The 17,955-nt window shown below is 39.0% G+C and overlaps 1 protein-coding gene across 1 annotated transcript in view; it reads right to left on the minus strand.

The window, feature by feature from the left end:
- The window catches only part of F13A1 (coagulation factor XIII A chain), a 149,958-nt gene that overhangs the window by 86,725 nt on the left and 45,278 nt on the right, over nucleotides 1-17,955 (minus strand). Inside the window, exons 3-4 of the mRNA XM_012804212.2 lie at nucleotides 14,407-14,658; nucleotides 1,178-1,296 (exon numbers count right to left, since the gene is read on the minus strand). Coding sequence (XP_012659666.1) covers nucleotides 1,178-1,296; nucleotides 14,407-14,658 — 371 coding nt within the window. The remainder of the gene's footprint in view (nucleotides 1-1,177; nucleotides 1,297-14,406; nucleotides 14,659-17,955) is intronic.

Genomic DNA, 17,955 nt, shown 5'->3' on the forward strand with positions numbered 1-17,955 from the left:
TTTTTTTCCTTTATTAGCTTGCTACAGATTGTCACATTGGGGCTATAAATAGAATTGCTAGGCTAAAGGCTAGGAATTGGGGACAGTAGTCCAAGGTTGCACGTCACTGAGGCAGAGTAGGGCTCGTAACTAGGGAGCCAGGCAAGAATCCAAAAACAGGGGAAGTAAATGTGGACCATAGCTTGGCAGGACATCAGAAGTGCCAGCAGGCAAGCCTGAGCACTGGCACATAATTCTCAGGAGTCAGGGTGAAGATGCTGGTTGCAAAGCCAAGTAGGCAGGATGACACAGGTACCAACAGTCAGGTTGGAGCAGGGAGATCCCATATGGAAGTCAAAGTGAGGCACCTGGTGCCAAGAAAGTATCATGTGACCCGGTGCAGTCAAAGTCTGTGAAATTGCTCCCCTGGACACCCAGAGCAGTGATGCACAAGTCCAGTCACACCAGCCAAACTCTCTGGGAAATGACACATTTCCCTCCTCTTATTTTGCTAATTAAAATCATTTTTGAATCACAGGACACCCACTCATTTACAGAAAAAATGGTAAAACATCATTCATTTGCTCCATTGTTAAAGCTGCCAAATTGAAATAATTTGAATTATTGAATGTCTTTTAAAAATATCATTTGATGCTTTATAGTTAGACAGTCACTTGAGGTTTCAGCTGATAAAATGTTTCTATATAAAATCCTGTGGACCATAAAAGCCTGGTGGCCCTTCTTTCACAAAATGGCAACACTCTTTTCTAATTAGAAGTATCCTTGACTAATACTTTTTAAAAACCAGTTGAGTGGAGCACTCACCTGCATATTCTTTGCCTCATTATCTAAATAACTTTCTATATAAGAAAAGGAAAATTTCTGTCCATTCCAGGTTGATCTAATGAGATTTCACTACACTAAGATGCCAAAGCATTTCTCAATAGAATGCCACATTATCCATAGACTCTCTTCCCTGTACCATTGTAATAACCACAGATGTGTGGTTTCCGCTGATAAATTATTCAGTTATCTTTATAAGTCTCTACTCCTATATTCTCTGCCTTGGAGCCTCAGATCCTGAAAAGCAGGAAATTGTGCTTGTCTAATATTGATCTATGGCACTCTGCAGGGATACACGTGACAAAAAATATTAAGTAAAAATATCCTTGACAGTGACAGATTTTAAATCGCTCACCTGACCATAGCTCCAGCTTCTACTCTTGGTGTCATTGACATCTCCATAAAAAATCACCCCGATGTCATTCAGAACATACTCTTCTCTTTCTTTCTCATTGTCCAGATACACAGCATCCTCTGCATTAGAATTTAAACAAAAGGACCGTTACTGAACCAGACTCTTTCCAAAGACACGCAAGTTTATTTTTGTTCTTGAACTGCAGTTTAACCAATTAAATGAAAAACATGTCTTTTGTTGCGCTCAGCGTAGCTCGTTTCTTAATACTTTTAGCAATGGTGAACATAATCGGAGCCAAAGACCCGTCTGTAGGTGATGACATTTGTCAGCAAAATGCTGACAAACTGTGGCTTTCTAACTTCCAAGCAGCACAGTTAAATTCGTAGGTCTCATTAAACATTTTATAATTCCAGGGCCTCAGTAGTTTCAGAATCAGGGTTCTATGATGCAGATGCAAATCTCTAACACAGATCCAAAAATAATTTCCAACCTTTTAATGTGAAGAGAAAACTAAACGATCTGAAAATAATTTTTAAAACAAATCTAGGACATGGAGAAGACAGGAGCCTCATTTATCACGTCTGGTTTGTGGCCCATTGCTGGCAGAAAGGAGGCTATAAGTTGTCTCCTTTTAATGAAAAATACTGGTGGATGTGTTGGTAGGTGTGTGTGCTCAACAGCCTCCCTGGTCGGTTTCTTCCATTGAAGGACTTTTCTTCCCTGTGGCTTTAATCTCAGGAAGGCCATGCTCCCCTTCTACCTATTTAGTAATCAGCCTGGTACTTATTCTCAGACCTGGTATAAGAGCCGCAAAGGGTCTTTAACTCAGGCTGGACCCTACAGGTGTAAATCACACAGTGATAAATTTGTATGTTTGGAGAAGGTATCCATACTTTTTTAATATGAATTCTACCTCAAGCTTACAAAATATTCTATGCTAATAAATGCAGAAGGAATGATAAAATTTGACTATCACCATTTTGCAATCCCTAATGAGAGAATGGCATGAGGCTGAAATAATTAGTTAACAGGGGAACTTCATAAGGGATGGAGGAGCCTGATAAAACCTGATCTTATTGACAAATCTAAACACATGTATCTCTCAAAAGGACAAATGCTCTGGGAAGCGAATAGCATGGCTTATGAAGCATTTTTACCGTGCTCCCAACCCCCACCAAAAAGAAAACACGTGAAGCTGAAGATGATTGAGTCTCTAGATGTAACTAACTGCTTAACAGAAAACACCACAGGGATTGGAGAAGCATAATTCAAGACATGGAAGGATGGAATCAGCAAAATTCAGAACATGGAAAGTTCTACGAGACAAATGTTTTGGTTCCAGCAACAAGTTTTGTGGCATGAAAAAAAAAATCCTAAAAACAGATCAGGAGGATTGCTCTGCAGTAAGAGACTTAAGGCAACCAAATTTAATTTGTGGATTAAATTCTTTAATTTAAGAAACTATGTATAAAAATATTTATTAGACACTGGGGAAATTTGATTAAAGATGAATTACTAGGTAATAATAAGGAACTTCCATTGAATGTTATTAGCACATGCTCTTTACAACTCTGCTCTCACTCTGAGAAAAATATGCCCTAGCAGTCCCATGAGTCAGAGGAGGATGAGAAGCACAGAAAACACTCATCTCATTGAGGGAGAGGAGTCTCCATAGCATGCAGGGAGAGGCAGAGCCTCTGGAACTGCTTCTGTCAGAAGCAGAGCTAAACAGTCAAGCCCAGTCTAGGTGAACCCAACCCCAGGCAAGTCCCAGATCCATGAGAATAAATGCTCATTGTTGCATGCCACGAAGATTTTTTTTTTTTTTAGTCACATTACTGTGATTATAACTAACTAAAATAAGCTGACATGGACGCCACAATAGAAATATATGGATGGAGCTAGGTGTATATTAGATCTTAGTACATGATAAAGATGGGACTTAAGACCAATAATAATAGATCAGATCAATTAATTCATGTTTTGACAACAGGCTAACTATATGAGAAAAAAATGTCAGTAAGAGCTTCTTCTTTAATCATATACAAAATTTATTCATCGATTTAAGAGGTGTGTGTCTCTTCCTGCCAATCCTTACCTTACCCAACAGGTTCCAGATGTGAATGGGTAGAGAAAGATAGCATTCAACAGATGAAGAGAGGCTCAACTTCACTAAAAATTAGAGGCACACAAACTAAATAACCACGAGATGCCAAAGAAAAACTATAAAAAAACCATTTCCTGCCTATTAGCATGTATTAAAATGAATGGTAACGGCTAGTACCGATGCAGGTGTGAGGAAATGGGATACTCTTGTGTACTGGGGCTGTAGTATAAAATAGTGTGTCCTCTTAAAAGGATAAGTAGGTAGTGTCTATGCCAATCTAAAATGTGAATTAACTTTGGCCAAGCAATACCATTTCTAGGTGTTGTTCTACAGAAATGCATTGATACAAAATGTATGTGCAACGTTTAATACAGCTTGATATGGTATAAAGAAAATAGGAAAGAATTCAAATAGCTGCAAATAAAAGATCAAATCAATTATGGCACAATTATATCAAGCAGCCATTTTAAAAAAAGATTCATGTACTCATACAGAAAACTCTCCAAGATATATTGTGCGAGAAAGTAAGGTACAAAGCACATGTATCACACAATCTTATTTACGGTTAAAAAAATCCAAACCTATAGGTACGAGTTATACTTGAACATTAATATGCAAAATGATAGCAAAGCATCCGTAATGCTAGATACAGTTAAAGGTATTTTCTCCTCTGGGAATTTTCTGGCATTGGAAAGTTGGTGAAAAAGAGTTTACTTTTTACCATCTATGTGCACGTATTTAAAGAGAACAATGTATTCGATTCATTGTCAATTAAAAATGAAAATCATTAAAAATACATGAAAGAGATGGTAAGACACCAAATCTTTGATAGTTAATGTCTCCAATTTGTAGACCCCAAGTTTTTTTATGCTTTTATTAATTTTTTTTATTTCTATAATAAGACTGTGATCATTAGAAAGTTGTTTCAAAAAAGCGTTTGCATGTAGTGAAACTACCTATTCGGTAAAAGGTTAACGAGTCCAACTTTCGTGTATTAATTGTATTAGGAGCATTGGGGAGGTGCCCTTTGTTATTATCAATGTTCTCATTAAATAGAACATAATTTTTCTTCTTCCTTTAAGCCTCTCTTACCCTTTTCTTTCCAGCACAGGCTAGATTAAGCCTGGTTCCCTTAATGCCTTCAGAATGGCGAGGTAATCTTCACGCCACAGTATGGCTATTGCCATTTAATTATTTATTGAACAGAACATGTTTAGCATTTACTGTATGGTGGGAACTTTCTACGTGTTGTGTAAAAACAATTAACTTATTAATACTCAAAACGTCTCTATGAAAAATATACGCAGTCCCATTTCATAGATGAGAGAAGTAAAGTCCCTTTCCTGAAGCCACAGTGTGAGTGAGATATGAAGCCAGGATCTCAATATTAAGCAGCCTCCTAAGTAGGCTGTGACTCTTGAGTCTCAGGGATCAGGACTCAGCACCCAGCACAGAGCCTCAGAGCAAGGAAATCAATAAATGTCTCCTGAAAGAATTAGAGATGGAGATGATGTCTGGAGCTGACAGAGTGAGAGAGAAGTCCAAGGAAATGAAGGATTTACCTTTGGGTGTTGGGTTAGTATTGATGGGAAGTTATAAATTCAGGTGGCAAACTATGAATAGAGAGGAGTTCTGCAGCTCAAGACTGGGCCACCCTCTTCCTTCCAGCCGCGGAATTAAATCTCACCTCAAAATGGGCGGGCAGAATCATGAATCCACAACAAGGCAAGGGAGTCAAATGGGAAGCCTCGATTTTAATTTTAAATGTATTTATGATTTTAAAAGAAGATTGAAGGTGGAAAGCAGTGCTTTATTTCCCCTGTTTTTATTCAGGTCTGTCACTTTAAAATACAGTTGTCCAAAGCTAGGTTAAAAAAAAAAAATTATATCACTATGGAAACTCCAAAAAACTCCCTATGTTTGAAAGGCTTACAAAAATAGGAAATTTTAATCATTTGCTTCTGGAGATTTTTGTTATTGGGTTTAAGTTTGTGTGTGTGTGTGTGTTTTATTTGGTTTTAATTTTTGTTTAGTTTCAGAAAAGTAGCAGAATGTTACTAGTTCTAGGGGAAAGTTGGTTCTCTACTTGGTAAAATGCAGGACTCTCCTAATAGAAAAAACAAACTAACAACTCACTGTTCTAGAAACCCAACAGTTTGGACTATTAGAAGGTAGGGAAGCACACGTGCTTGTGCGTAAGTTGGAAGCTATACTTCTGAACTTTGTGAGAAGTGGGAGGAGAAACAAGATCTAGATAGCACATGGAGCTATTGGCAGCACCATGGTCCTATTGACAACTTTTTGATCCTAAGTGGCCTCCTGCAGACAACCACCCTACACTAAAACTCCAGGAAAACAGATTACACATCGTGTTATTGGTGAAGGTGCCACAGTACTTCCATTGACCAGAGCACCTCTGCCACCAGGACAGACCTTCAAAATGTCTCTTAAATAACCACCCTTCCAGGCCGACTAATGATTTACAAGAGGCAAGCAGTAAAGAATGATGATCTCATTTATTTTACTATTCCTCTGGTAGGAATAGTGGGATCATTAAAAAAAAGATCATGGGTTGAGAAATTTTAGGGCTGATTTCAAACACCCTTGGAAATTCCCACCACCTTCCCCACCCAGAAAAAAAGTAAGAATTTATAATAATCATGTAAACCTGAATGCTGAGGTTATTGATGTTAGTATCTGTACACCCCCTTTGGGAGAAGGGGTTATTCATCTCTGCATGTGCTGATAAATTCCTTTTGCTTATTTACATGCTTTTTCAAAGTTAGAATGAATCCCATCTCCTACATCTTGAAGCTCCAGCCTACCAAAGGGTGCCCAGGCATCAGAAAACAAAAACAAAAACAAAAAACAAAAAAAAAAAACGGCAGTACCAGGAAAGCTATCAGGCAAGGCATCTCTAAGAGATTAACATTTTAAGGCAGAGTTTGGTTTTCTTTTTCATCCTTTAAAAGAAATAATGATTTGGCCCCTTCAAAAAGACAAAATGTGTTACCTATTTAAGGAAGGGAGGAATTTAGAGTAAGGGCATTAGGAATCTCTCCCATTTGCCTCCCCTTTATATAAAAGTTGAGCATCACTAAAAAAGTGAAGGCCAATGCTGGGAGCATGTAATCACTCTGGGAGGAGTGGCTTGGTCTGCAGAGCAAATGTGGCTCCAGATTGCTGCCAGCGTGATATGTCTTTCCATCCCAAAGTAAATCAGAAAGGCTGGCAAACTATAGCAGGCTGCTTGTGTTGTGGGCACATCAGGAACCACCTCCTGTCTGTGGGAGTTGTAAGCCTCATAAGGAGTGGTGTTTCTAGGGTCTGAGCTTTTCATTATGGAAGGTTCCAAAGCCACTGCTTTCCTAAGGTGGTTTAATACTGACACTCCAGAGGCCTTGCTTTCTTACCTATTAATTCTAGGATGGAATAAATCCATGAAACATGGACAAGTGGTTCCTCAACAGTTGGGTCCACTGACATCCCCTGCAAACAAGTTGAGTTATGCTACAGCTCATCCCAGCTTGGGAAGGTTATTCAATTTGTGCTAATTTGCCAGTTTTGCTGGTTAAGGAGTTTTTCGCGTACTTAGATATCTTGAGCAGATAGACTGTTATTCATGAAGCAATTCTACAAAGAAAATGTCAGAGCTTCTTTGCATAGCACATACCCTGTCAGGGAGCCTGTGCCCTTGCTGGCATGCTTTAATTTCTTTTCTTTCTTTCTTTTTTTGATTCCAGAGATAATTTTCATTTGATCCTATAAATATCAACCTAGATTTATGTATTTATTTACTTATTTAATTACTTTTTTACTTATTCACAAAGGCAGGACTTTCCAACATTGTTAGATCATCACAAAATCTTTCCCTTGGCCATCGACTTCTTTCTTTAGGCTGGGGCTGGGTTTGAACCCACCGCCTCTGGCCTATGGGCCTGGCGCCCTACTCCTTTGAGCCACAGGCACCATCTTCCATCTACTTCTTGTTTCTTTTGCTACACAAGCTGGATTCCAGTGTCTTTTGTTTTAAAAATGTAAGAGCTCACCCTGACTGAGTCAGGATACCCAAGAGGGAGCACATGTTTGTTTCCTAACTTCCTGTATGACCTGGAGAAATTTATGTCACATACAGAGCCCATTTTCACTCTTGAAATATGAGTCAAATAATCATCTCTCTGCCTCTCAGGGTTGTGATTATGAGTTTAGCAAACATTTGATAGAACATCAACTCCATGCCAGGCACATGCAAGGCTGAAAGAGATAAGGATCATGCAACCCTTCTAACTTTGCTCCCTCTAGAAATATCTCAAATAGCTTTGGACTTTGATCTTAGAATCTCCTGTATGCCACTGAAAAGAAGGTTTACTTTGAGCTCTCTGAGATCCCTTCCTATTGCACACCACACCAAATGATACTCACTTGGTATAAAAGGGATGAATGAGCCCCTGCGTGATTCAGACACTAGGAAGAGTGATAGATAGTATTTTACTAAGCAGAAGACTTAAGTAAGGGCGAAAATTTTTACGTAAGCTTTCTTAAAACTTCATAAAAATTCAATTAACCAACTATTTGATCACTATTCTATGCAAGTATGGTTCTAGGGTTAGAGCGGGTACAAAGCTAAGTCACTCATTGGTCTCTTCCTCATTCCCCAATTAGGTCAGTGTCCCTATTTTATGTTCTCCTTATGCCCTGACTTATTTTTGGTATTTTTACAATTATAATTACTTTTTTTTTTTTATCAGTAGCTCCTTTGTAAAAATCCTTGCTAGAAGCTCTATCAGGGCAAAGACTTTATCTGTCTTTTTTTACTGCCATAGTCTCAGTGTCTAATTCAGTATTGACTCAATTTTTATGAATGGACAAACAATATTGTTGTACTATTCTTGGGTAATTGTGTTGCCATGGGCATAAGGGGAGATATATTACCAATATCTATGGACTGATGCATGAATGACTCTAGCCTGAGGGTTTAAATTCTGGTCTGGGCTCAGGGCTCTCCAAGAAAAGGGTGTTGGTCATTGTTACTCTGAGGACACAAGTTCTGGGGAATTACTCCATGCTGTACTGAAGAGGCCAAAAACAACTTATAATTACAAAGCAAATAGTCTAAGGATGAACTGAATAACAAAATACAAGTTGGTCATATTTACTTCCTATTAAATGCATTCAAGATATTAAAAACTTATTAAATCCTTTATTAAATTAAATTGATTGCATTAAACAAAAAAAATGAAAAAATCACATTGAATAAAAAAGTTAGAAATACCAGATGGTAATTTGGTATCAGATGTTAAGAAAAAGAGATGTCTACACACATACTGCCACACACACACTGCCCCCAACACACCATAGATGTTTTTTACTTTTCTGAAGATGCTAAGGTCTGAGATTACATTTACAATTTATCTCTGATGATAGAGAACCTAAAAAGTATTTACTTGGAATTATTGAATCAACACATTTATTAACCATCAAGTATTCCAGGCACTGTGCCAGATGCTAGAATTGTGAGGCTGAGCAAAGGAAGGAAAAGTCACTGATGAGGAGTGTGGAGGAAACGAGCAGTCAAGAGGGGGAAGACCTCATGAAAATAACCAATGCCCAAATAACTGTGCAGCCAAATACCACCCCAGGGTGCCAGGCTTAGGTACCAGAAATCTAAATCCTTCAGAACCCACTAACGCTAGAACATTCCATATTTAAATAGTGAAATACATTTAATAATTTAGAGTTCCTGAGTAGTCAGAAAAATGAGATGAATTCGTAGTAAATGCCCAACTTGCTCCTGCTGCCTTTGTGGGGTATGGTTCTCCCCATCTCCCCGGGAGAAGGGTTCCCTCACAGAATGGACCTAAAGCCCAGTTAGTGCTGTCAAATTAAAAACGAAGCAACAGTGCTCCCTGCATCCATCCCTGCCCACACTGGTGTGGTATTGCATTGATCTCCATTAACGATTTAGTGATTAGGAGGATAAATTGCCTATGAATGCAAAGTAGCCTGAAGGGCCCTTAGGAACGCAGCTGAACAGTCCTCTATCAATAAGTAGGCTCTACGTGCTGGTATAATTTTCAGCCCAGAGTCCTGTGCCACCTTGGACCTCACCTCCACGTCGGGTGTGTAGTGCTTCCTGCATATGTTCACCTGCCTCTCTTTTGACAACTTCTGAGTGTGGTCCTTCTCTTTTATTATCTTTTCCACTTGGGCAATGGTCCTATCCCTCTGTCTTGACCTACAGTTACCAGACTGTCTCTCTCTCTCTATGAGTTCCTTGCTATGCATTAGATCTGCAAGGAAGTGGGTAACTACTGTTGGGCTATACTACATCTGCTTGCATGTGTGTGGGTTCATACTGTTCTCCTTTGGGGCTTACTTTGAGTGCTAGGTTGGGAAACCCACACAGGGAATAAAGTGAGAAGATGACCTTTCTCCCATTTCATGAGACAAAAAAACTATATACTACTCAAAGGCATGGTTGTTGGAGGAGCCCAAACAACAAATGGACAGAGCTTCCTAGACACCACTCCATGGCAAAACAAAGAGAACTTGCCCCTGGGGAAGAAAGGCTTGGCGAACAAAGGAGAGTAATGGGGAGAGAGAAGAGGTGCTAAAGTGGAGAGACTGGGATTAGGCTCAGGGAAGAACCAGTGAAATTTTAAGACTCTTTTGTGTTTTGTAATCATTGTTTACTATTTTTTCAGAGATGGGGTCTCACTATGTTGCCCACTTGGACTCCAACTCTTGGGCTCAACTGATCCTTCTACCTCCTAAGTAGCTGGGACTCCAAGTGCGTACCACCTTCCTGGCTTTGTAACTTATAATTTTGTGATTATTGTGTAAACCAATGGTTCTCTAAGTGTGGTCCCCAGGCAGCAGCATCAGAGCCCCTGGGAACTGATTAGAAACACAAATTCTCAAGCCCACCTGCAGACCTACTCAATCTGAGGGTGCTGCACAGAAATGTGTGTTTTAATGAGCCATGCAAGTGATTCTAATGTGCTCTCAGCTTGAGAACCACTGAATCTTTCCTCCTCTCACCCTCCATGCCAAGTTGCAATTAAAAATGTAATTGCACTCACAGACCCCATGTTGTATGGCTGTTTCTGTTGTTGCTGTTGTTGAAATTGAAGGGGGAAGGAGTTTCTCACCTGTGGTAACACAGGCTTCAGCACAGTGGGCTGGGGATAGAATCCCTGGAGGCAGGAAGTACAGAAATCCCTAAGAAATATGCAGAAACACTTGGACTTGCATGGGCTAAGGAATTAAGGGATTGTGGCAGGTCTTCCTGTGTTCTGGAGAGCAGGGAGGACCCACTGGCACGTTTCTGAAGTAAGCTCACCTTCCACTCACCAAATGACTGGCCCACACCACATCTTCCCTGTCAAGCCTCTGCTAGCCTTTCATTGCTACTTGTTCTCAACCCATTACTTTGCTTAACCCTCCACTGAGAAAAAAAAAATAATCACAGAATGGCAACAACCTTATCCTTCTTCTACTGACATTGGAAAATGTGCACCCATCTTCTCCCACTGTGCTTCTGTCTCAGTGGAGGGCGGATAGCCTCACCCATTGCCTGCCCTCCACCTGTTCCCTGGATCCCAGCCACTCCAGGATTTCACTCTTAAAGCCAGTGCTTCTCAACCTTGGCTTCAAGAATCACCTGCAGAGCTTTTAATAACCCTGAAGCCCAGGCTGCGATCCAGAGCAATTACATCGGATGTCTGTGTGGGAGGACTGAGGCACCAGCAATTTCAAAGCTCCCTGGTGACTGCAGTGTGCATCCCCAGCTGAGAAGCACTGCCCTTTCTCTGCTTCATCTCCATCACCATAAAATCACACCCACTCTCATCTTTAAAAAATTCTCTTTTGACTTTCACATCAACATCTAGGTTCTGCAGAAAGTCTTCTTGAGAGAGATAGGATCATCTACCTCTCTACTTTCTCACCTCCTGTTAACACTGCAGTTGGTGCTCATCTCCTGGGCTCTGTCCCTATTGTGCCAGGGAAATAGTCCTTTTCAGGATCATCAGTGGCTTCCACACTGCCACAGTGTATGATCACTTTACTGCCTTATCTTAGTCAACAAATTAGCAGCATTCAACAGAGTTAAATGCTGTTTTCTTGAATCAATTGATATACCTGGCTCTCTGCTCTTTTGATTTCCTGATACCCCACCAACTGCTCCTGCTTAGTCTCCTTTTCTGACTTCTCCTCCGTCTCTACTTTACTTGTTGATGGTTGGTCCTGAGTCTGTTTTTATTGATTCTTGCTCCCAATGGTACCCATATTTGCACATCTAGCTCAGCCATCTCCTTTGAATTCTAGATTCACTGACTCAAGTGCTTGCTTGACATTTTCACTGGGATGTTACACAGACATCAGCAAATAAACTTCCAAATGTAACTCTTAGTTTCACCTCTAGAGGTCCCTCTCACTTCCATCCATCTTTTTTAGCTCTGAAAATGGCACCACCCTCAACCCAATTGGTCAAAGCAGATGTCTTGAGTTATTCTTGACTCCTCCCTCTTCTTTACCTCTCATTTTCAATCCTTATGCAATTTCTGTTCTAAATACAAAATAGATCTCCAAGCCATCTCCTTCTTATCTCCACTGCTGCCACCATAGCTTAGTCTGTCCTGTGTCCTAGACCACAGCTTCCCAACTGTTTGATCTGGTTTTAGCTCATCTTCCTTTAATTCTTTCTATGTACCAAATATGTGAGGGAGTGCCATCCACATTACCTATAGATCTGAGTAACTGTTTCTGAACAGAGGTGCCTGGAAGCTACTCACTATGAATGCAGCTGAAGGCCAAGGAAGTGATTAAAAAGTGATTAGAGCATCTACTTCCTAAGTGGTCCTCCTATAAATTCAAAGTGTCTGGCAGGAAGACTAACCCTTTTCACCTCAAGAAGAGTGGCCACATAAGTTGAAATGCTAGTGGACATGTTGAAATGCAAGTTGACATGTATCCCATTTTACATAGATGACGTAATCCAGAAAAGTTGCAAGCAAACCAAAGTCTGAGTAAATCGTAGTGTTCTTGAAATATGAACAGATAGTTATATGAGCCTATGATTTTTTTGGTAATGCAAAGCAAGTCAACAACAAACTCCTAGTTTATCTATAAGTGTGGATTGTTAAAATATAATTTTCTTATCCATCCACCTCCTACATGCTTCTCAATCTCAATCTTCTTTGCTGATTCCTTCTCTACTGGGCTACTAGATGATGGCATTCCTGAGGGCTTGATACTGTAGCCTATTTCCTTCTTTATCTATATTTTTTCCCTCCATGCAGATAGCTCCTAAATACGTATCTCTGATTCGCCTCTCCACATTCTCATACCTACTTGTCATTTCTGCTTGTATATCTATTATATCTCCAACTTAATATTTTCAAAATCTAAGCTGATACCTACAATCCCTTCAGGCTTTTTATATTCTATAAATATCAACCCCTCCCCCCAAACAGTTGCAAAAATGCCTTTTGTCTGGCTGATGAGAGCACTGTAAACAAGAGTCCACTTTTGAACTATAAGTGGCCCAGATAACATCTTCTGTTACCATCAACCCTGAATAGCTATCTCATAGGAAAAAAATGTTGGTCACAAGATGGTGAGCATGGGTGGGTGGGGAGTATAGGAGTAGCTTGGTGCCATCTGTCAACACTATGGAACAAACAATTAGAAGAAAAAGTCAATGGAATCCAGGCTTATGTTCCGGATGAGTAGAGAACACTGTTGTCTAGGTATTATCTATATCTAGTTCAGCTTAATCCTGATCCAAATGTAACTCTCACAAATAAGGGTCTCTCAAAATCAGCAAAAATATAGACTCATTTTGGAAGCTATTTAGAGAGCAATGAAAAAGAGGTAAGATAACATGAGAAGTCTTCTGGCCTATCTCAGATTTAATGTTTCATTGACTCATTTTCTAAGACCTAAAAGTGGTCACCCCACCCCCCCCAAAAGATCAATGCTTATGCAACATCTGGAACTTGAAATCCACTCCACACCATGTATGGGAGGAGGGAAGAGCTAGGGAAGGACAGAGACAGGGGTAGGGAGAAAATCCTGTGTGTGACTGAGTCGCTAAACAGAATTGATGGAGACATCATCGAACTTGACTGAGTTTATTTGAATATAACTAGATTAAACTTCTGCAGCAGACAGAAAGGAAGACTGAAAATAGCAGTGGAGATCAAGTTACATTATATTAAAATGCAGCCAGATATTTGCCCTTCAGAGTTATGGTTTGAGAAATTTGCACCCATCCTACACATAAACAGGTTTGTGGGACCCTTTAGATATTCAGGCTTTCTGTTCTTGAATTAGGGAGATAGAAAAGTTAGTTTCTCTAAGAACAGAGTAGATACACTTTATTCTATTTTCTGAAGTCAGAGTTATGGATTTTTTTCTTTTTCTCAGACAAGTTTTTGCTCTGCCATCCAGGCCACAGTGAACTATGGTTCACTGTAACCTTGAATGCCTGGCTTCTGGGCTCAAGCCATCCTCCCACTTCAGCCTCCTAAACCACTGGGATCATGGGCATGAGCCATGGCACCTGGCCTGTATTCTAAGTTTTGATAGTCAAATTTAAGAAGCCCTGTTTCTTTATAAGCAATTACATACAGAAGTTATACCATCAACATATAGCTCCACAAACAGCTAATTATGCAATTTCAGGTAATCATCAATTAATCCTGGAATAAATATATAGCAGCATTAACTTTACATATATGTTTTTATCCTTATATACACAGGGGACAAATTTTGTATCATTTTCTCTCTTTCAATAACAAAAACAGGGCATGTAGGAAAAAGACATGTCTTCTAGAATAATCCTGCTACTTTTCAAAAAAGAGATGCGTTGGAAATATCTGAATTTTTTATTAAATCATAGCTGTGTACATTAATGCATTTTGGGGGCACAACGTACTGGTTTTATATATAATTTGAAATACTTAAAACAAACTAGTTAACATAGCCTTCACTGCACTTTCTTAATTATTGTATTAAGACATTTATACTCTACACTTAATAGATTTGACATGTACCCTTGTAAAATGCACCATAGGTACAGTCCCATTAATGAGAAAACTGAATGCCTGTCCCTTACCTTCACACCAAGGATTGAAGAGAATGTAAGTGTCTGTTTCTGGGTTTCGCCTGGTTCGGAGTATACCGTAGGGGGTCCAAACAGCAACGTACATGCGGAATTTCCCCACAATGCATTCAGGGGAAGATTGGATGGACAGCCGGACAGACCTGTCCTCTCTCATCACAACTTTGGCTCCCCACTTTCCACTTTGTAGCTCTGGGACTACAGGCACTGGGATGTATGTTCCCTTGTTCTCTTGAGGGTAGCGACCTGAAGAAAGGAGAAATACAGTGTTGAGTAGATTTTACCAACCATATTTGTTCTGATCTTGTAGCTTAAGGGAGAGGGGAAAAATCCATTAGACTCAAAATCATAACATTTAGATTGAGACTTTATTTCTACTACCCGTCTAGCTGTATGACAGTAATGGATTTTTAAAAATTCCTTGAGGCTCAGATTTGTCATGTCCACAAAAGGAAAATGAAACTTGAGATTTTTGTTGATTGGTAAGATAATGAAGTCAAAAGATGTAAAAACACTCATTTGTTTTGTCTTTGCAAAGACAAAGCATGTGAGTGCCATTAGTTTATTCCTTGAAATTCTGCCCTCTAAAAAGTTAGACTTGTTTTATCATGTAGAAGTAATATTAGTTATACCACTCTGTTTTTAGGGCCACAAGGCAAATGGGTTTATTTATTCTGAATATAATTTTTATTTTATTACAGTATTACCTATAATATGATTACCACTTAAAGGTCATCTATATGTAATCATTTTTATATCCAATCTAGATATGTGTTTATTGCCAATCCCATTAGTGATTTGGGTTTATGTTATGGGCAATGGCTCAGAATTCAGGCTCTAGTGGTAAATGATCTGGCTTTGAAACATAGCTCTGCTATTTCTTACTCTTGCAACCTCTGGCACATTGCCTCACCTTTATAAATCCTTATTTCCATTCCTTTTTCATCATTGATAAATGAGGCTAATAATACCACCTATCTCATAGAAAGACAAAATATAATAACACATGTAGGACAGTTTACACATAATTTCTTGTGCATAACAAATACTTCAAAAATTTTAGCTATTACTTTAATAGAAGATTACATATCAGAGCACTTTACTATACTTTTAAGCTCATCATACTTTATGAATAACCACTGTCATGGGAAATCTTATTTTTCCTTATTATTGCCATTTTAGACCATATTGTTATCTCACCATTTTAACCTCAAAGTGAAATTTTACCACTGGGTTCCTAAACCATATGGAGAGTCAACCTCACAGTATTCTTTAACTCTAGCTTAAGAGTTCAAGTTTACAGCTTACAGGATAATCAAATTCATAGACAGTTTCATTTACAATTTAGTATGCAGGATAATAAAATTCATAGATATTTTAAACTGCAGCAAATCATTCATTTATAAACTTTTCCAAAATGTAACCAGAAGAGTGCTTTTTTTTTTTTTTTTTGGACTTAAAAAAATATATAAATCAGACAAGTCTGCAAATTATTTTGATGGTAAACAGAGGAACCTTCAAGAGCACAACTTACACACATTGATTATTTTATATAAACCATGTAGAAGATTCCACATTAAAACAACCAATGCTACATTTTAGCCTCCCTGATTACTGAAGATTTTTAAAGATCTTCAAAAGGGAGTTTGGTGGGCAAATTGTCAGAGATGGAGCATTCTGAGGCGTTAACATAAGTTACTGCTGTGTGATTCTATGAGGATGCTTAATCTTAATGAAAATAATAATTTACACAGTGCAAATTGGGAAGAAAGATTAGAATCCCAGTGCTTAGCTGTGTGTTAGAGGTCTTGGTTATAAGCATCAATCAGAATGAATATCTCATACTCATCATAAAGCCAATAAAAACTTAAAAATGGTTTTCTGCCAAGGTGCTACAGCTTCTACATAGTGATTTTGGAAATATGTGGGGCTCAGCCTCCAAGGAGCTCTCCATAAATCCACCTGCAAGAGCGTGTTGTTCCAGAGGCAACTCTGTCTTCCATTGCCTCTTTACGCTTCCTTCTTGCGCATGCTCAGCCTCTTGGGTGAGGTTGCTCTTCCCACTTCTCCCCACCCCCCAAATCCTTATTGTTCTCTGAAATCCCTGTCACTACTGAAGTATGGACACTAAAGGCAATCTTTCCAAGTAAATGAGATCCATAATCCATTTATTACACTGGCCTTCAGCAGCTCTTGCCGCTAAATGCTGATTTGGATTTAGAATGCATGGTATTAAAAAGATACAAGTTTAGTAAAAGTAAAATTCCAAAGATAAGGATCTATGTGATAATGACAGATTAAAAAATACAGGATGAAAGGAATTTTAAAACTAATTACATAAGTATGCCCCTTTGGGAACAGCAAAGAACTAGGAGAGTGTGTCTGAAAGCACTCTTTGTACCTGCTATGTGCTCAAGCCTCAGCTTCACCTTTGTACTGACTTCTACTTTTGTTGGGAACATTGAAAGAATGAAGACAATCATTAGTCTCCAGTGTTACACTTAAAATGATGACTTCAAAGACTCATTAAACTTTACCTAGTAAATCCATGTTATACAAAAATAGTAAGGAAAAAGAAGAGCTATGCTTGTTCATGCAGACTTAAAACCCAGTCATAACCTAATTTAAAGGCTCTAGCTTGGGCAGTTTTCATCCGTACAACAATATTGCCTGCTGTGTGCTAGACATCATTCTTGGTGATGAGGACACAAGGTAGTGAACAAAACAGACAATAATTCCTGTGCTCAAATAGCTTATATTCCACAGAGAAAGCAAATGTCTGTAGTGTTTATTATGTTCTTAGTAATCCTTTATTTCTTATGAAAACCTATGAGAAGGAAACCATCATCATTTGACAGATCAGGAAACTAAGACACGCAGTCAATGAGAAGTTTTCCCAGGGTAGTGTGAGTAGTAGTTTAGGGTTTGGTTTGAACCCAGACAGTCTGGCTTGAGAGTCTGGGAGCTTAACCACTAAGTTCTATGGTAGTCATGTAAGTTGAAAATGCTTTGAAGTTTGTGAGAACTATGTCAAATTCTGGTGCCAAGATTAAAACTTGCGCAACATGGAGCAAATTGCTTATTTATCTTAGCTTCCATTTCCTTGACTCTTTGTAGTTTAGTTTTGGAAATGAGAAGAAAATACATTTTATAATATAATGAAAGCTCTATATCTGGCACACAGTAGAGGCTGGATCGGGGGCATTGATTGTAAAATGTAACAGCAACTAGAAAGTAAAGGCAGAAGGAAGGAGAGGTGACTTTTCTTCTCTCGTTCTGAACCTGAAGAAAGCTGGATGTCCCAGGGAAATCAGGCTACTTGTGCTGTGGCCAAGAAAAAAGAAATCTGGTTGGCTTTGATACTTTCCGTGTCATCTTGGGCAAAGCACTCTCCACCTGTCAACTAACACTCCACTTACTCTATAAAATGCAGATAACAGTGGTTATAGTTTGTGATGGGGAAGGACACTCACCAAATGACAGTAATTGTTATTTCCACATTGTTCTAGGCTTTGTGTAAGTGATCCTTTAAGTGATCCTTTC

Source organism: Otolemur garnettii, unplaced genomic scaffold (genome assembly GCF_000181295.1).
Source record: "Otolemur garnettii isolate 467f Iridium unplaced genomic scaffold, OtoGar3 scaffold00026, whole genome shotgun sequence".
NCBI lineage: Eukaryota > Metazoa > Chordata > Mammalia > Primates > Galagidae > Otolemur > Otolemur garnettii.